This window comes from Staurois parvus, unplaced genomic scaffold, assembly GCF_062004578.1.
Source record: "Staurois parvus isolate SC_StPar_1 unplaced genomic scaffold, SC_StPar_1.0 ptg000032l, whole genome shotgun sequence".
Lineage (NCBI taxonomy): Eukaryota > Metazoa > Chordata > Amphibia > Anura > Ranidae > Staurois > Staurois parvus.
In genome coordinates this window covers 2,682,539-2,703,342 of record NW_028317828.1, presented here as the reverse complement: position 1 = coordinate 2,703,342, position 20,804 = coordinate 2,682,539, and the positions used below count along the sequence as shown (strand labels likewise).

Genomic DNA, 20,804 nt, shown 5'->3' with positions numbered 1-20,804 from the left:
AGGCCGGGTCAATAACAATCGGGCAGGTAGGAACAGGAGAAGCAGGCAGAGAGTAGTCAGGTCACGAGCCGGGTACAGCAACTAACGGGCAGGTAGGTACAGGGGGTCAGGCAGAGAATAGTCGGGGTCACAAGCCAAGGATCAAACAGGAGAAGTCAACAGAGGTCCGGATCAGGCAGGGTCAGCAAAGAATCAGTCAGACAGGGACAGGGACAGGAACAGGGATGCAGGTAACAAGATACAGGGGCCCAGGAAAAACACACACCAAGGCCCAGACTGCAGGTCTGGCCATCCCTTAAATACACCTGCATAATTAGCTTCAGGTGTTTGGCTGGCTGCAGGGTTGAGTCTCTGATTGCTGAAAGCACCCGCTGGCCAGCCCTGGTACTGCAGCCCACAAGGCAGGTGAGTCCCACCATTACTGGCAAGTCCATTCCTGACACCAGGTAAGACGCTTCTGACGTTGTTTGTTGTTCAGGAGTGGCTTGACAAGAGGAATACGACATTTGAAGCCCATTTCCAGGATCCGTCTGTGTGTGGTGGCTCTTGTTGCACTGACTCCAGCCTCAGTCCACTCCTTGTGAAAGTCCCCAACACTTTTGAATGGCCTTTTCCTGACAATGCTCTCCAGGCTGCGGTCATCCCTGCTGCTTGTGCACCTTTTCTTCCACACTTTTCCTTTCCACATAACTTTCTATTAATGTGCTTTGATACTGCACTTTGGGAACATCCAACTTCTTTTGCAATTACCTTTTGAGGCTTTCCCTCCTTATGGAGGGTGTCAATGATGGTTTTCTGCACAACTGTCAGGTCAGCAGTCTTTCCCATGATTGTGATTCCTACTGAACCAGACTGAGAGACCATTTAAAGGCTCAGGAACCCTTTGCAGGTGTTATGGCTTAATTAGCTGATTAGAGTGGGACACTTTGAGCCTAGAATATTGCACCTTTTCACAGTATTCTAATTTTCTGAGATTGTGGATTTGGGGTTTTCATGAGCTGTAAGCCATAATCATCACACTTATGACAAATCACGGCTTGAACTATGTTGCTTTGCATGTAATGAGTCTATCACATATATTAGTTTCACCTTTTAAGTTGCATTACTGAAATAAATTAACTTTTGCACGATATTCTAATTTTTGGAGTTTCACCTGTATGTTGTGGTATTATCCAGCAATTATCAACACTGTGCTTGAATTGTCACCCCACTCCTTGCTGACCTTGACCATTGACCTATAAATTATAATAGGCCAAATTATAAGGAAAATGTGTTCATGTATTATGCCTCCATTGGACCTTTAAACTCCAGTTCTGTGCAAAATAAAACAAAAACAAACCGTAGTGCAACACCGTTTTGTATAATCAAAAAATAAACATGCTACAGTATCCACTCACATTCGACAATATATATGTGATTCTGAATTATAGTGAACAATTATATGCATTACTTCACCGTACTGACTATATTGTGGTGTTTCCCATCACCGGGTAGATGCACCATGCACTCACCTTCTTCCCTGACCTAACAGGTCTTACACGCTTAGGGATGATATTAGATTTTGCTTATCCACTGCCGATCCTTAATAGCTACTTCATTAGTTCTGGCCCTTTAAGGGAACACGCTCTCGGATATCCAGTGGGATTAAGGTCTATATGATCAAAGATAAAAGGAATAGATCATAGTGCAACCCCACAAAAATATGAACACTTTATTTGAAAAAATGCACTAACAAAAGTAATGAATCAAAAGCTTATCATAGCCATCAATCAAAATGGTTAGTCACATCACTTGTGCCGGTTTGAGCATGACCTGCAGTGACGTCACTTTGTGAGTGCATTTTTTACTTGAATAAAAGTGTTTACATTTTATGGGGTTGCACTATGATCTATTCCTTTTTATCTTTGATCAATTACACCTTAATTCCACTGGATATCTGACAGTATGTTCCCTTAACCACTTGCCTACTGGGCACTTATACCCCCTTCCTGCCCAGGCCAATTTTCAGCTTTCAGCGCTGTCACACTTTGAATGACAATTGCGCGGTCATGCAACATTGCACCTATATGAAATTTTTTTTTTATAATTTTTTTTCACACAAATAGAGCTTTCTTTTGGTGGTATTTCATCGCTGCTGGATGTTTTATTTTTTACGCTATAAACAAAAAAGGAGCAAAAAAATTGAAGAAAAAAACGTTTTTCTTTGTTTCTATTATAAAATTTTGCAAACAGGTGTTTTTTCCAAAAAAGTTAGTTACCAAAGAAATGTTCCAATAAATACAACACTTCTATTATACCAACATCATTGCGCCAATATAATAAAGAGAGGAAATACACTCACTGGATGCTGCTATTATTAAAAAACTCAAAATAATAATGAAAATGTGAAAAATATACAAATCACAAATAATAGCGCAAACCAAATCACACAACTAAATATAACCACCACTAAATAAGTGCATATTAATAGTGCAAACAAAAAAATCAATAAAAAGGGAATCTCAATATAGTCCATATAAACATGATCCTCAGTAAATGAAGTAATGAGATCCTTCTTCCTAAGCAATGTGGTATTCAGTGCTCAAAAACACCCCATCAAAATGCACACTCACCATGTGCTAGTAATTAACCAGCATGTCAGTATATATCCAGCATTCACCAAACAGACTTCAAAGGACGATCCTCATGTGTTGGTAATTACTCAGCATACTACTATGTATCCAGCATATCACCAAACAAACTCCAGAGAAGATCCTCTCATATCCAGATTAGCACATGTGGGTAAAGAAAATACTCGCCATAGTGCAGTATCATCCAACAAATTTATTGCCAAACAAACCCCCCTTAAAATCACACTCACAATGAGCAAATAAAAACAAGGCGTTTTATTATATCAGAGCTCCAGTCTCTGCATCCTGTGTCTCACCAGCCAGCCCACATTCAAGATGGTAATGGCGCGATCACGTGATCCGGACACGTGCATCAGCATGAGTAGTGACGTCACAGGAAGGCCACACCCTCTGACGCGTTTCGTCCAATGACTTCTTCCGAGGGAGGTGATTTTTCTTCTTCACTGATGGGCATTGATAAGGCTGCACTTATAGGCGGCACAGATGGGTGGCACTGATGGGCACAGGTGGGCGGCACCGCTGGGCACTGATCATCAGGGCACTGATGATCAGTGTCGATCTGTTCGCTGACAGTTGCCGGTTCTCGGCAGTACTTTCCTCACACTGACAGCGTGAAGAAAGTGCAGCCGTTAACCGGCAACTGTATTTACCTGGTGATCTGCTGTGTCATTGGACACAGTTGATCACATGGTAAAAGACCGCTGTGATTGGCCTTTTACCACATCACGTGATCAGCTGTGTCTGTAGGACACAGCGATCATGGAGATCGCCGGGTGCGCGCTCCCAGAACTGAACAACCGCGCTTTAGCTGTCATTTGGCTATAGTGTGGTTGATAAGTGGTTAAAGGCCAGAACTAATGAAGTAGCTACTAATGATTGGCAGTGGATAAGCAGAATCTACTATCATCTCTAAGCATGCATGACCTATCTGTTAGGTCAGGGAAGAAGGTGAGTGCATGGTGCACCTACCCGGTGATGGGAAACACTACAGTATAGTCGGCACGGTGGAGTAATGCACATAATTGTTCACTATAATTCGGAGTCACATATAATTTGTTTAATGTGAGTGGATATTGTATCATATTTAATTTTTGGCTATACAAAACTGTGTTGCACTATGGTATGTTTTGTTTTATTTTGCAAGGATCTGGAGTTTAAAGGTCCAATGGAGGCATAATACGTGGAAGGAACACGTCACGGATCAGGATCTTGGAGACACATTTTCCTTTTAAATAGTGTTTTGGCCTATTATATCTTATAGATCAATGGTCAAGGTGAGCAGGCAGTGGGGCCACAAGTCAAGCACGATGTTGATGACTGCTGGATGATAACACAACATATACTGGATTGGACGTTTATAAGTATAATTTTGTTACGCAATCTTTTTGGACTGTTATTTTATGTTTTTAGAGCTTATGGGTTTATGTATGAAGAGATAGTGCAGCGCACAACCACATTTTTTTTCATTTATTTAATTTTGAGTGTGAGTACACCAGAGCAGTGAGTGCAGCAATCTTTTCCCTGATATTATCACTATTATTGGAATCTAGCAGCGCATAAGCCCTTACCATTTGCATTCACAAAGGGACATGTTTACAAAAAATTTGTAAGTACATTCACTTGACCTTTGCTCAAAATTTCATGGGCAATAATTACCCTATTTGTAAATCACATTCTCTGAGAAAAAATAGCCTCAACAGCCAACATCTATTCTTCAATGAGAAAAATACTTATTGTGTTCCATTCTACATTCTCTGCACATTCACCAGACATGTTTTAATTTTACAGACAGAGAAGACCCATCAGTTTTTTTTTACAATAAAGAAACCATGATGGTCAACTCACAAACATAAATACTACATAAATATCACACGGCTGCCAAGGGGAAAGGGAGGCTTATGTGAACCAGTGCAATGTGCACATCAATAGCAAAAAAAAGAATATAAACAACTGTAAATGTATGTTAACTACATGCCGCCCAGCCACTGTACATATACGGCGGCAGGGCGTCACTCACAGGCAAAACCACGTTTTAAAACGTGTGTTTTGTAAACAATTAGGGGGCGCGCGAGGCGCGCCACCGCCCTATCTGTCCCGCGGATCACCGCCGCAGATGTCAGTCGCCGGGTCACAGCCGCTCCTTAGCGGATGTTTCCTGGCGATCGGCGGCAAACAGTGACAGAGAGCACAGCTGCAGTAGCTGTGCTGTCTGTCACTTCCCTGTCAGCTCGAGGATGAGCTGATCAAGAAAGAACAGTTTCTCTTTCTCGATCAGCCTTGTCCCGTCCAGTACACACCCCCGCCCCCTAGTAAAACACTCCCCTCACTCCTATAACCCTTCCCTGCAAAATAAAGTTAACCCCTTCCTCCCCATTGCCATTAGTACAGTGTCAGTGTTTTTTTTTTTTTGCACTGATCACTGTATTAGTGTTTTTGGGGATGTCAGTGACCCCAAGTCAGTACCCCCCAATGTCCGAATGTCCGCCGCAGTCCCACAGTCCCGCCATAAGTCGCTGGTCGCTGCCATAAGTCCCTGATCGCCGCCATAATTTGCTGATCGCCGCCATTATTAGTATAAAAAAAAACCTAAAAATCCCAGTATCTTTCCCGCCATTTGTAAACGCTATAACGTAAACCAATTAATTTACACGTATTGGGTTTTTTTTTTAGCAAAGACATGACGCAGAATGCATTTTGGCAGAAATTTATGACTAAATTTGATTTTTGCATTTTTTTTTTACTGGACATGTTTTATAGCAAAAAGTTCAAAATATTGTTTTTTTTTCCTCAAAATTGTCAGCCTTTTTTTTTATAGCGCAAAATATAAAAACCGCACAGGCAATCAAATACCACCGAAAGAAAGCTCAATTTGTGGGGAAAAAAAGGATGTAAATTTCATTTATGTACCATATTGCATGACCGCTCAATTTTCCGTTAAACTAGCGCAGTGCTGTATAGCAGAAAAAATGGTGTAAATTGCAGTATCTATACCATAATTTGTAGACGCTATAACTTCCACACAAAGCAATCAATATACACTTATTGGGATTTTTTTTTACCAAAAACATGTAGCAGAATACATTTTGGCCTAAATTTTAACCAACTTTGAGTTTACTATATATTTTTTATAGCTGAAAGTAAAAAATATAATTTTTCTTCAAAATTTTTGGCCTTTTTTTGTTTATAGCGTGAAAAATAAAAAGCGCACAGGTGATCAAATTACACCGAAAGAAAGCTCTATTTGTGTGAAAAAAAGGACGTAAATTTCGTTTGGGTGCAGCATTGCATGACCGCGCAATTATCAGTTGAATTAGTGCAGCGCCGAGTAGCAAAAAGAGGCCTGGTCATTAAAGGGGGGTAAATCCTCTGGAGCTCAAGTGGTTAATGGTTTTGATTTAAGTAATACATTCCTTCCAGGATCCAAAGATATCTAGAAATATCCTCTGGGAGCTCTACTCCTTTCCAGGATCCCAAAAGAGAAAATAAAAGCATCCTTCCTCCTCATATCTCACCTTCCAGTCGAGACGTGAGCTGGATTCTGCCACTGTGATGGTTCAGTCTCTTAGGGGACTCTGGTAAGGTGTCTGCCCATGACATTGTTGATTAAACCCACAAAACCCACTGACTAAACCCACAACAGTAAAATCAGTCTGTATATGCAGTAAAGCATGCTTGTTATACTCACTGTGGAACCTAAGGGGTTAATCCTCTGCATTGTGTAAAACCGCTGTTTGATTCTGACTTCTCCGATCCTCCCCTTCTTCCACTGTCCCCCTCTTATATCCTGATAAGACATATCGTGTGGAGTCACTGTGCACATGCTTAGTTTGTTGTGTATTGCTAAAGAGGTTTTTTTTTCTTGGGAGATTGCATGTGATCAGCACAGGACCAATCAGCACTGTCCAGACAGAGGTCAGGTGTTCTGCATCCTCCTAGAGCAGAATGAAAACTATTCCTACAAGCTTTAACCAGTGCTGTGCTGACACTGATAGAAGTCACAAGACTGCTCTAACTGCTGATGGGAAAAGGTATTTAGCAGTTAATATTTACTAAAATAATAGCATTTCCATGTTCTGTGGGAGAGCAGATATAGTGAATGCAGGGTCCTTGGTTTAGTAACACTTTAAATATGGAAATGTTCTGCTAACTATGCCCACTCTTAGCCACACTCAAAAATATCACCCCCCATTTTTAACATGCCATCAAACTGTTGGTCACAGACTTTTGTCACAAGAGGCAGACATTCAAGTTAAAAAGACAAAATAAACTGTACAGATAAAATGTATGCATATAGGTAGGAGAAATGCCTTAAAGGCATGAAGAAGGAAAATGTGATGAGCCCCCACTGCAGGCCTGGAAGTGTGACTAATAAAGTTGGTGTTATGGGGTATAGTGTGGGAGTATAAAAGGTTCCATCATTGGTGTCATTGACAGTATTAATAACTCCTGGCACTGGAGTAAGCGGGTGCAATTGCAGCATCCGTGTTTTCTTTCTGCCCCCCCCGCCATATACCCTCTACCCTCCAGAATCCGCGACCATACACTCTTCATCCTCCAGAATCCCCTTCCTCTACCACATACAACAGGTATCCTCCAGAACTCCCCTCCCCCATGATTCATCTAGAATCCTTCCATGGTACACTTTGTATCCTCTAGAATCCCTCAGAACCCTCAACATCTATCTTGCATCTTCCAGAGTCCTGCATACACCCTGCTCCCTGCAGAACCCCCTCCCATACATCCTGCATCTGCCAGAATCCTTCCTTCACCACCTTGATCCTCCCAAATCCTCCCAGTGAACTTACTGTATATGTATTGTAGCATGGCAAGGCCACTCCACTTTGTGATAAGGCAGTCTAGGCCGGGTTTTGGAAAAAAACGGCCCACTAATGGCAAAGGTGTGTGCTGTTCTTTTAAGAAAGATTAGGAGTCAGAGCCCCACCCTCCTAAAGGGGTCAGTGATTGTAAGGTAGAAGGAAGCCGAGTGATAGGGTCTCACCCAGGGGTCAGAAGTGCCCCGAACCAGAGGCCCAAGTCTGAGAGAAGCCAAGAGACAGGGTCTCACCTGGGGGTCAGAGGTGCCCCAAGCCAGAGATCCGAGTCTGAGAGGGTCTATGAGAGATGGAGCAGCTGGGAGCTGTAAAGGAAAGACACAGAGCTGAAGAGGTACAGCATTTGTGTACTACCACTGGGGACGAGTGCTGGATGGTATGGAAAAACAAGGCATGAGACCTAAGCCACAGGTTGAATAAAGAGAGCCAAGAGACTTGAATGTTGTTTTGTTGTATTGATGGTAAGAACCCCCCTGCGTGGGAAGATATTTTGTAAGTTTTCTGTTTATTGAATAAACGTGGGCAGGAAAAGCACTGAAATGTACTTCTGGCATGGAGTAAACCCACTGTATAAACACATCTACCACAAGAGCTAACAACATGTCACAGTATGCATAAGTTGTATATACCTTGCCCTTGGCTCACTGATTCGGCCTGGTTCTTTAGTGTCATGTGGCCGGTGTGCATCTGTACCTCACCCTCCGTCTTCTCTTTCCTGTGCAAAATACAAAACACAGAGCATGCTCCTCCCCAATACAGTATAGAGGGTACCAAGCCACCTTTTCAGCTGCAGAGGTGCCAACCACACAGTTGCTCTATGCAGGCACCAACCAGAATATGGTGGGATGGATTTTCAACTATACAGGCTCCACTGGCACAATTTTATAGTTGATGCCTGCTTAGTGTGACTGTCCCCAGGAATCAGGGATTTTTTTGGTACCGTTCAGTGGAGGAGTCCTGTCAAGGAACATTAGATTCTGATACAACTCGGAAACTAAATGTTAGTTAAATAATATCCCCAAACTTTTTTTAAATTGTGCCCATATGTTTTTTTTTTCTAATGTACAATGAATTAGAAGTCCTAAGAACCTCTAAAACTGTTTGACCAGGAAAGGGAAGGGCATCAGCTTGCTACACATGTGGAGCAGGTGGGATGGCAGATAAACAGTAATAAATCAAACTGTTACCTTTCTACCACCATGTCTCGATCAAGAAATTCTATTGCAAGGTTAGAGCTCCTATTCTGTCACACAGAAAGTGAAGGGAACCCGAGAAGAGGAGGTTCTGTGCAAACCATTGTACAGAGTAGGTTAGTGTAACATATTTGTTATTTAAAACAAAAAAAATTACTTTAGTATCACTTTAAACTTTATTAGTTAAACAACGTACAACTTCATAAAATCGGGCACAAACTTTAACACATTTCATCTGGAAGGCCTTTACTATTAGCATGACAAATAAACCCACCTTTTTCTCTCTGTTGGCCTTTTTTGTGGGATTCCTGTCACTCCCCCAGTGGTGAAGGCCAAATGGATAGGCATCAACCTGGCAGGGGCTGCAAGCTTGTAGTTTCAGGCTAGTACAGTCTGGAAGGAGGGGGTCACTTCTTTTATAAAGCTTTAGTAATTATACAGTTTTTTAACATTAAATGGAGAAAAATAACAGGAAAAGGGGAAAAAGAATGACCTAACCTTTCTTTTACTGAAGCTGTGTAAAAACATTGTTTCAGCGCTATGCAAGCTTCCAGCCTTCAAATTTACCAACCAAATTAAATGCGACAATTGAGTAATTCTTTTCACTGGCAGTCACATTTGCCAGGTGCTCATTTGTCCTTTTTATTATTTAGGGGCTATTTCAGCCAAAACATCTAAAGGCACAGATATTGGAACTATTTTAACTTTATAATCAAATTAATGCAAATGCTCTTGCAGTCCACCCATGCCTGCTATACTCTTGCCTGCATGGCGTAGAGAGAAGATGACAACACTTTTAATAATTCACAATTCTGCATAATTCAAACCACTGTCCTAATTCCTGCTTGTTTGGTCTTCTAGTGCTCGCTAGAAATAGTGTAATATGGCTGAACAATCCCCTTCATGTTTTCCAACAACTATATAGTGTATGGGCTTACCTGATTAAACAAAATTGAATGGATTTTTTGGGTAGGTTTGTGCAAAGTGGTAGAGCTAAGGGAGATTGTAGAGTGATTTATGCTTTCAGATTGTAACACGTGTTTCTGCTTTTTGATACAGCCTAGCTACTTTCTTCTTCTGCTCATCAACAAGAATGTAGATTCTCTCTGTAAGCCTTAAGCTTTCAGCAGGAAAATGGCAGCTATGTATAAAGATGGATTTAAAGTAGGATATATAAAGTATAACTGGTGTCCCACTAGTGTACTTAAACCTACTCCTGGACCATGTAGACATCTTTGCTATGGGGGGTGGTTTAGATTAATGACAATCATGCGCAGCTGGCCAGTCAGTGTCTGCACTTGAACGTGTAAACCTCCCCAACCTTTGCACAGGCCACACACTTTTTTTGTGAAGGTGGCCCACTCTAAATAGGAAGACCTTGCTTGGAGTGATTTTAGGAAGTAAAACAGGCTAGAGGGGTTGGTATTGCCGTATGATTTAAACAGTATTTATAGTCTACTTCATCAAGCAAAAAAAACAAAGGCCTGAATAAGTCATTTTAAGGAAAATAAAATTTCTCAAATAGAGATACAAAAATCAATTCAAAACTTTTTTTTAGTGGGGAGAAGTAATAACTTATGTTTAGGTTTCTTTTTTTTCTTTTTTTTGTCCATATTCCTGCTGAGAGATTTCACCTAAATTTTGGTCTGTGTGACATTCAGTTTCAGTGTCTTGGCATCTGTCAGCAGGACAGGAAGTGTTCACCCTTCCTCTCTCTAACCAAAAAAAAAAAAAAGTTATGACTATGTTCTAGCAATTTAAAGTTATAAATGGGGTGTATATTTTTGGTTATAAATCACTAATGTGATGTTTTTAGAATGTTCAGTCTTCATTTCCTTTCAATCTTCATCTACTTTCAATGAACGGGTTGCAAAATGGTTTTGCCCACCACCATCTATGAAAGTGTTTTTACACGCATCAAAAATAAACGTATCTTTGGCCTGTACTATAAATAGTAAGACTATTTTTGTAACAAGTCCAGTGTAAATCTTGTAATGCTAAAAGCTTTTTGACAATAATTAAATTTGTATCTATCTGTGCACAAGAGCGTACAAGTTATTATATGGCTATTGATTTCCGACTATTTTGGTTTTACCATACTGAATTTCACTGAAGAAAGAACTATACGTATCCATTTGATGCCTTTGACATCATAATTTGAAAAGGAAATTAAATGCATATATAGTTTCTTAAATGCATTTTATAAACTTGTTAATTAACACTTGTGTTTACCCTCAGCTACACTACTTGTTCATACCTGCTTCACACTAGAAGTTTCCGTAGGCAAGAACCCTCAAATTAAAGCTCGGAATGGAACGGATGTCTACCTGCCTTGCATATTCACCACCTGCATCGGGTTCGAGGATGTGACCTTCAGATGGGAATACAGGTGCAATGATTCATCAAAGCCAGAGGAAGTGAGCATTCTGAAATAGAAGAATATTCCTTTTAAATTTGCTAATCACATCCATAACTTTTTTTTATAAAGAGATTTGTATATACAGTATATAATTAGTTGTGTCAGCAGATTGTTTTAATAAAGCCCTGGATTCTTTCTTAAATGCACATAATATAACTGGATACTATTTATGGGCAAAGTTGATCCAGAGAATATTAGATTGCCTCCTGGGGGATCAGGAAGGAATTTTTTTTTCTCAGCTGGAGCAAAATGGATCATGCTTTAATTTGTTTTGCCTTCCTCTGGATCGACTGTGGGTGTTGAATAGTGTACATGTAGGTCTTCTATTGTGTGTGGTGTGTGTAGTTTTTCTCTTGGTTGAACTGGATGGAATTGTGTTTTTTTTCACCCAGAATAACTATGTAACTATGTGTCACTACACATTTAGTACAGGACTGCATAGTGCTGACCACACCTTGTAATTTTCGCAATTTACACAAAAACAAAGTTTAGGGTGTTTAAAAAGAACTAATTAGAATTATAGAATAAAGGAGAATAATACTTTCTGTTGAATGCGGAGCTTTACGTTTACCCAAATTATTAAGAGTGTGGCTCCCTTATATTATATTGTAACTGATAATTGATATTATATTAGGTTCAATTCTATCCTTTGGAAATGGTCACAATGCCAGAACATACAGTGGGGGTTATGAATCTTTCTCTTTCTATTTTAAACACAATTTATAGTCTGATTTTTTTTTTAATGTATGCATTTTGTATAATAAATTAGCTGCTATGAAAATGAACCTACCTGTGCTTGTTTAAAGGCTAAGTTTACCTTTTTTGTAAAAAAAAAAAATAATTCACATGATTCTTCGTGTTTTGTTTAACATTGAGCCTGCAAAGCATTGCAACCACAATCAGTAGATTGCAGGTGCAAAGTCAAGCTATTACAGACACTCCTGATGCCTCTCTGCCAAAATCTCCATGCAGGTAGACAGTTATTCAGCTGCAGAAAGTGTCAATGAACTACGAGGGCGCTAATGAGCATTGTGGTAGTTCATTGAGAACTACAAGCTATGGTAGCAGATAAGATTCATAGTTCATTTACTCACAGATCACTGTGAATGAATGATGCGGAACCCCACTCAGCTGAATACAGATGTAACATATTAATAAAAGTGAACTTATCTTTTAAAAAGTGCTCCATAGCACGTCTAGATTCTATGAGAGTAGCTGGGGGGTTAATGGGAAAATTTTTAAATTTAAGTTGAACGAAAACATTCTTTTTACCTTTTCCATAATGAGTAAGGCAGGATGAGAACAGGTCTGTAGAGATTTTTTTTCTAAATCCCCCCACCTCTCCTATGCTCCTCTGCAACTAGAGATTTCTTGCTCACTGTTATCAGCAAGCAGTATATCCATAGTTATTGCAGGGATTTCCTATATAACCACAGTGCAGAGGTGCTGCAGCTACTCTGTGCTACAAAGTTAATATACAGTGCACCTTAGCAGAATCATCTGTCAAGCAGATGTTTGTGGCTGTCATCAATAACTGTTGAATAGAAAGAACAAATGTCAAGCACCTGCAGTCTAGATATGCTGTACACCATTCTACCTAGTTATGGATGCCAAACTTTATCAAATTGGAGTGTCATGTCAGTCTTATAGTACTGTATGTGTGTTTGTATTTGGGTATAATGTTGTGGGCCATAACAATGTATAGCCATAGTTTTGGCGTCATAGAGTCTTTCCCCTTAGTAGAATATCTCCCCAGTCATAAACAGGAGCAGTAATGTTTGTGAGTATCTTCTTTGTATATCTACTTGTTTAATGGCATGTAGCACATTTCAAGATAAAACAGAATAATAAGGTTATTTTTTTGACGTAAGCACAGAGTGTATTTGTTGCCAATAAACGTTGATTGTAGGGCAAGGCAGAAGACATGCATTGCAGTAGGTTGATCAAAGTCTCATCTGTGGTCTTAATTCAACAACCCATTTGTGTAAATTGCATGGTGTGTAGTAGCGTTAAAGCAGAACTCCAGGTATAAACATTTTTACTTTAAATTGCTGCTTTTCTATCTTCCTAAAATATGTAGTCAATTTTCAGGTTGGCTGTGTAGTTTCTGAGATGTAGCAAGTGCATTTTTTAAAATACTGGGTTATTTCCCTCTGTGTTCTGTTTTGTAAGACCAGTGGCCACTATTCCTTGTCGGCCACCGGTCTTGCCACATCAACATTATAGTTTTTTGTACAGCGTGTAGGCAGTAATGCATTCCCTGCTCACTGTAATGAGCATATCAGTGAGTCTAAGACTGGCAGTCTGTCCTTAGAATAACAGTCCAGGAGACTTGTGGTCTGTCCCACCTCCTGTGTCCTTACAGGCTAGGAGTATCTGTCCCTCCTCACCCCAATAGTAACAGTATGGTCTGGGTCAACTGTATATGCAGGCTTCAGACTGACGACAGCTGCCGGTTTACTCACAGGCAACTCATGAATCATTCCTGGCTACAATCAAATAGGAAAAAAAGCACCCCTACATGTGACTCTATTTGAGTAAGGAAGACAGCTAGCATAGACAAGGAGAAGGAGCACACAGGCTCCTAGTTCAGCAACCCTTTATTATGTGGTAAAAACAATTAAAAGTTACATTCACAAAAGTCCACTACTGATAGGCACATCATCCACTCCCTGTGTATTTCACTGTTGCTGAGCTTCTCTAACTAAGCACACACTCATCACAGACTAACAGGCATCCAAGACCGCAGCTGTCAGCAGATCCAGTTCCATTCACAATGCTACATGGGAGGAGAGGGCAGCGGCAGAAGGGAGTGTGTGCTAAGAGTGTGTGCTCAGCTAGAGGAGCTGCAACGGAAACCTGAAGTGTCATCTGGACGGCGGCATACAGAGGAGCTCAGCAACAGCGTTGGAGATCAAGCTGGGGAGGGGGCATTTCTTGCACCTCTTGTCCAACACCCCTGGTAGTGATGACAGGGAATGTGGGGACACAGAGTGGCATGAGAGCTGTTGTAGCAGGTAGCGTCAGCTGGGGTTTGCAGGAAGCAGATGAAAGTAGATCACCAGGCAGGAACCAGGAACTAAAACACGGTGACACTTGTTGGCAGACAGGAGTGTAGGATTAAACAAGCTTGTCCAAAATCAGGATACCTTAGGGCAGACCTCGAAATTTCCACTCGCCTGCTTGCATTGGTGAGTGGAAATAAAGTGGGGGCGAGCGTGTCCCCTGGGGCCATCTTGCTGAGCAGGGCTGGCTCTGTCACTCGCACTAGGAGCAGTCAGACTGCTCAAAAGTTGACCAAAGTGAAAGCAAAGGAAGGAGTGTGTGTTGTGCTCTCTGCCTTCCACTAGAGTGCAGTACCTGGCTCTGTGAGTGAAGGTAACGAAGTCCTGCAACCTTTTATAGGGCTGTGTACGTGTGTGTGTGTGTTACATAGTTAGTCTGGCTAAAAAAAAAACCATTAAAAGAAAAAAAAAGTTATAATCCTATACCCACAGTTGATCCAGAGGAAGGCAAAAAAATCCCAGCAAAGCATTATCCAATTTGCTCCTGCAGGAAAAAAAATCCTTCCTGATCCCCCTAGAGGCAATTGGATATTCCTTGGATCAACTTTACCTGTAAATATTAGTGCCCAGTTATAATCTGTGTATCTAAGTAAGAATCCAGGCCTTTTTTAAAGTAATCCAATGAACTGGCCAGAACCAACTCTTGAGGGAGTCTATTCTACATTTTACATTTTTCTGTGTTTGGAGATTAAATTTATTTTCCTCCAGACGTAAAGAGTGCCCCCTTGTCCTCTGTGATAAACTCAGGGTGAATAGCTCTACACCGAGTTCACTATATGAACCACTGATGTATTTATACATGTTGATCATATCCCCTCTTAATCTCCTCTACTCAAGAGAGAATAAATTCATTTCCTCTAATCTTTCCTCATAGCTGATCTCCTCCATGCCTCTTATCAGTTTGGTTGCCCTTCTCTGTACATTCTCCAGTTCCCCAATGTTCTTTTTGTGAATTGGTGTCCAAAACTGAACTGTATTGTTAGGGATCTGGGTATGACCAGAAATGTGTGGACTGACACAGAGAAGTAGCAGGCTTCAGGAACACTGGCGTAGTCAGGGCTGGAGAGGTGGAATGGTCAGGCATGCCGTTAGGTACTGTCAGGCACCGCCCGGCGGGATCTCTAGTGACCCACAGAACAGGATTCCCTAGGGCGCGGTGTCTAATCCCCAGTCTGCCTTTTCACCAGAGCCCCTGGGGCACAGGACTGAGACCAGGTCGCGGCCCCTGAGTGCACCCAACTGTGGTAGAGGGGTCCGCCGGGGGTATGTACCGGGGGAAAGCCTGATGTGAAGGGGCTGGCAGGTTTGGACAGTAGTGACTGGATCCATGCGGGATGGATGGATCGTCTGGGTAGCGTCAGGCGTAGTCAGGCAGGCCAGGTCAGCAACGTGCGGGCAGTGTGGTACCGGAGGAGCAGGCAGAGAATAGACAGGGTCACAAGCTGGGTTCAGTAACTCGCAGGCAGCACGGTACAGAGGATCAGGCAGAAGGATGGTCAGGCAAGCCAGGGGTTCAACAGGAGACGGTCAGCAGAGGTCAGGATCAAAGCAGGGTCAGCAACTAGGCAGGAACACAGGATACCAGGTACAGGGGCTCATGGGAAACATACACCAAGGCACTGATCACAGGCCTGGTCATTCCTTAAATACACCTCCTGCAATCAGCCCCAGGTGTTGGCTGACTGCAGGAGTGAGCTTCTGGCTGCTGAGAGCACCCGCTGGTCAGCTGTGCTACTGCAGCCCAGACGGCAGGTGAGTCCCACCACCAGTGCTGAGTCCATTCCTGACAGTACCCCCCCTCAAGGAGCGGCCTCAGGACGCTCCAAACAGTCCTTAGTGGGCAAAATGTTCCACCGTCAGGTAACTGGCTGGATATCTTACTGCCGGAGTCAACCGGCTGGCTGGGTTTCCTGCTGGCAGACTTCTCTTTATGTAGGGGAACCCAGGAAGGCAGGTCGCTGGACACAGGATTTCCAGGAGCAGGCTGGGAATCAGTTATTGGCCAGTTTAGCTGGACATCAGGGGCTGGCACATCAGGCTGCGCAGCAGACAGAGGCACATCGGGCTGCGCGGCAGGCAGAGGCACGTCAGGCTGGGCGGCGGGCAGAGGCACGTCAGGCTGGGCAGCGGGCAGAGGCACGTCAGGCTGGGCAGCGGGCAGAGGCACGTCAGGCTGGGCAGCAGGCAGAGGCACAACAGCGGGCACCGAGTCATCTGGCACGACAGCGGGCACTGAGTCATCTGGCACGACAGCGGGCACCGAGTCATCTGGCACGACAGCGGGCACCGAGTCATCGGGCAAGTCAGCGGGCACCGAGCCATCTAGCAGAACCACGGGCACCGGGTCACCAAGCTCGACAGCGGGCACTGAGTCATCTGGCACGACAGCACGTATAGACTCCAGAGAGAGGGAGATCAATTTTACCCCTGTACAAATCATTAGTAAGACCACATCTGCAATATACATGTCAGGAATGGACTCAGCACTGGTGGTGGGACTCACCTGCCGTGTGGGCTGCAGTACCACGGCTGACCAGCGGGTGCTCTCAGCAGCCAGAAGCTCACTCCTGCAGTCAGCCAACACCTGTGGCTGTTTGCAGGAGGTGTATTTAAGGAATGACCAGGCCTGTGATCAGTGCCTTGGTGTATGTTTCCCATGAGCCCCTGTACCTGGTATCCTGTGTTCCTGCCTAGTTGCTGACCCTGGTTTGATCCTAGGCTGATTCGGGAATTTTTCGATAACCATCCACACAAGAGAGAACAATTGGGCATCTGGCGGCTCCCCGTAAGTGGGGGGGCAATGTCAGGACGGGGGTGTTCTGCAGCATCGCATGCGCCGCCCGGTGCGATGCTGCAGAACACCGGCGTCCTGACACCATCCCTTTGACAATGTGCTTTCGCACGAAACCCGTCAGCGAGGAGCCTGCTGCGCTGACGTCACTGACCGCCGGGGCCGCATGTTAGGCCGGCGGCCATCTTAGCTACCTCTGTCCAATTATTATCTTGATGCTTTGGAAACCATTATATTGGAATATTATTACTGCTGTGCACTCTATACCTTGTTATACCTATGGCTCAATAAATATACTACACCATATCAGCAATTCTTGTTTGGTGGCTGGATTTTCGAGCCATTCAAAGTGGATACTTACCATTCCTGATGCTCTAGATACCTGGTGTAAGTGAAGCATAGGAGCAGTCCCTGTATGCTGTGAGGTTCCTACCTGAGAGGTCTGGAGTTCATACCTGTGTGCGCGGTGTACCAGTGGAGCCCTTTATTCCTACCAGTTCCTTGATAACCACTAGTGCCTTTCCAGATATTATAACACATGCACATTAATATTGTGCGTCCAGTGAGTGCAATCATACCTCATTTTCATTACCACGGAAGTCACTAGCACCTTATTTCCCTGCATCACTTGTGAGGGCGACCCATATCCCAAGTCACCAGATTATTATTGCATTACTTGCTATTGGCTTTATTATTATAGTCTATTGGACTTTTTATCACGTTTATGTCATGCGTTTATATGACACTTTATTCGTCATAACTTTGACTACACATTATTGTCACTTTTTAGCGCTCCATTTGGCGCTTGATCATATCACCAGTCACTTTGATCTATACAATTATTTATCATTATTTTAGCGCTGCATTTTACATTATTGACGTTTTTAGGACTTAGGGGTTTATCCTTATGCTAGCTGCTTTAATTACATGAAGCAGTCGCTTATTATATTTATTATTGTTCTTATTTTTTACATCTATTAGCTGAGCTGCTTACTGTATCTAGTCATTATAATTATTTTAACAATTTTTAGGGCCATTTTATCCGTTTATTCAATTTTATATCATTTATAAGTTGTATCCCCTTATTTATAGGATCATTTACATTTATTCCTTTAGTCAATATGGATGTTTTTGAATTAAGATCCAATAGGTCAATCATTTCTGATGAAGTCTTCACATATGAAGAAGAAGTAGACAATTTCTATGGTCTTTTTATTCATTTATCTAATCACACCACTTCTGAAATCAGAACCCTATGGGATATTTCATTTCTAGAAAAGTATGTTAAGGAAGGAATGGTCCCAAGGTCATTAAAATGTGATATACCATCAGAAACAGACGATATAAATAGTGATACTGAATGGTATCATTTTTTTAATAATATGGGGTTGGATTTACTGAAATTCCTAATTATAAGGATAAAGAAAAAACTTACATACCTTGATACTGAAATAAATAAAACAAGGGAAACATTAGTCCCATATATGGGGAGGGAGGAATATAAAGCTGAATCTGATAAACTCAAACTTTATATGGGATAACACTGACAAAGAACAAAAAATTAAAAAAAGAAAAAAATGCTTCCGTGATCTTAATGATTACAAGAATAATGCAGTTTTTAAATGGCAGTTAGCCAAGCAAACTCCCCAACCCAACCCCCCTATTCATCTTCTGCAGTGACAAGCAATACCCATAATAAGTACAATATAGCCCGTCACAACATTCGGAATCCATATATGACACCCCAAAGAGACTATCATACTTCTAAACAATACCACACACCTCCCAGAAATAGAAACATGAGATTTAACATTACTGTTAAGAATAAGTTTGAGGTCCTCCTTGACCTTCATGATCCAGACATGGGTGATAGGCATATAAAACCCACCTCCAGAATTCGATATATCAATGATAATAATGAATATGAATATAATGAATACAGACAATACAATAGACCTAATAGACCAAGGTCCAATTTCAATGGACACCCAGGACATTTTAGACATAGAAATGCTACTGGGAGGGAACCTAGAACTAACGATTATCAACACCCATCCTCACAACATAATATTTATAACAAAGGCAGTAACAGACCCTACAATAATTATAACAACTCTCACTACTCTCCCTGTCCACATGGCAATAACCGGGGACCGCATCATCAACATTATGTTACTAGTCAGACCCAAAACTCTGATAAGTATATGGAGGACCGTAACAATTTTAATAAAAATTATATTGTTAATACTCCACACCATAATTACTATCAGAATTCTACTTCTCAATCTATTCAACAGGATCATTTTTTAGGAGGAAGCCAGTCGCAAAAAAGAAATATAAGGTTAGAGGAAAGCGAGGGGGAAAGAGATTTAATAGGTCCAAAGAAAAGGAGAACCTAAACAATAACAGCATTTTAATCTTAGACGGTTTTCACAGATAAAGAACTTAATTTATTAAATAAAGACCTAAAATATTCCCCAAAATCAAAACTAAATAAATTCCGGACATTTATTGATGTGCATAAATTTGCTAGAAATTGGCTATTAAACGACACTTTAGCAGTAATCCACTGACTAGAGAGAATACCCACCCTTGTGAAATTAAATCTTCACATTTTAAAAATGCCTCCCTCTTTAATCCCCCCTCACATTCCTATATCAATATCTTTAGAAACATGATGATTAAGGATCTTGACACCCTTAAAATAAAAAATTGGCATAAGCAACAAAGTATTAATGAAAATATTAAAACTTTACTTGAAAATAAGGACCTAGTAATAGGCCCTGCCGACAAAGGAGGAGCTGTGGTACTCGATAAACCAATGTATATGAAGCAAGTACAAGACATTTTGGATGATGATAAGACTTACAAACTCTTATCAAAAAATCCATTATTACCCTAAAAAAAGGAGTTGAAAAGTTTGATTAAAAAAGGCTATGATAGGGGTATTATTGATAAAAAAGAGAGAATTCCTGTGTCCAGTAGCCCTCAAACTTCCTGTCTTATATTGTTTACCGAAGGTACATAAGGACCCTGTACACCCTCCTGGTAGGCCAATCGTCAGTAGTATTGGTTCTCTATGTTCCCGTATAGGAGAATATATAGATTTCTTTCTCCAACCTCTGGTCACCTCTACCCCAGCATATCTTAGAGATACTAAGCAGATATTAATTGACTTGGAAAATATTACTATAGATGCATCTACCTATTTAGTAACAGCAGACATTGCATCCTTGTATAGTGTCTTTAAACACAATGATGGGATGATTGCTGCTGAATATTACCTCGATAAGGCAGATGATATTCCTCAGAGGCAGAAATTATTTATTCTTGAGCTTTTTAACTTCGCTATGAACCATAATTACTTCTGGTTGAATAGTAACTATTATTTACAAACCACAGGAGTTGCTATGGGTGCAAAATTTGCACCTAGCCTAGCCAATCTCTTTATGTCTTATTGGGAAGAAGATTTAATCTACTCTAGAGATTGGCCAGAGTTGACGTTCTATAGGAGGTACATTAATGAAATTTTTTTATTCTGGAAGGGAAGTGAGTTTACTTTCATTAATTTTTTTAATACCCTTAATTTTAATAATCTTAACCGTTTCAATACCGTGCAATTTTACACCTTCCTGCCCAGGCCATTTTTCAGGTTTCAGCGCTCTCACACTTTGAATGACAATTGCGCAGTCATACAACATTGTACCCAAACTAAAATTTTATCATTTTCTTCACACAACTAGAGCTTTCTTTTGGTGGTATTTAATCACCGCTGGGGTTTTTATTTTTTGCTAAATTAACAAAAAAAGACCAAAAATTTTGAAAAAAAAACACATTTTTCTTTGTTTCTGTTATAAAAGTTTACAAATAAATA

The 20,804-nt window shown here is 41.4% G+C and overlaps 1 protein-coding gene across 2 annotated transcripts in view; it reads left to right on the top strand.

Annotated features, from left to right (window-relative positions):
- SCN4B (sodium voltage-gated channel beta subunit 4) overlaps positions 1-20,804 on the top strand; it is a 176,224-nt gene that overhangs the window by 115,143 nt on the left and 40,277 nt on the right. For both annotated transcript variants that reach the window (XM_089660885.1, XM_089660884.1), the window contains exon 3: positions 10,894-11,072. In XM_089660885.1, coding sequence (XP_089517011.1) covers positions 10,894-11,072 — 179 coding nt within the window. The remainder of the gene's footprint in view (positions 1-10,893; positions 11,073-20,804) is intronic.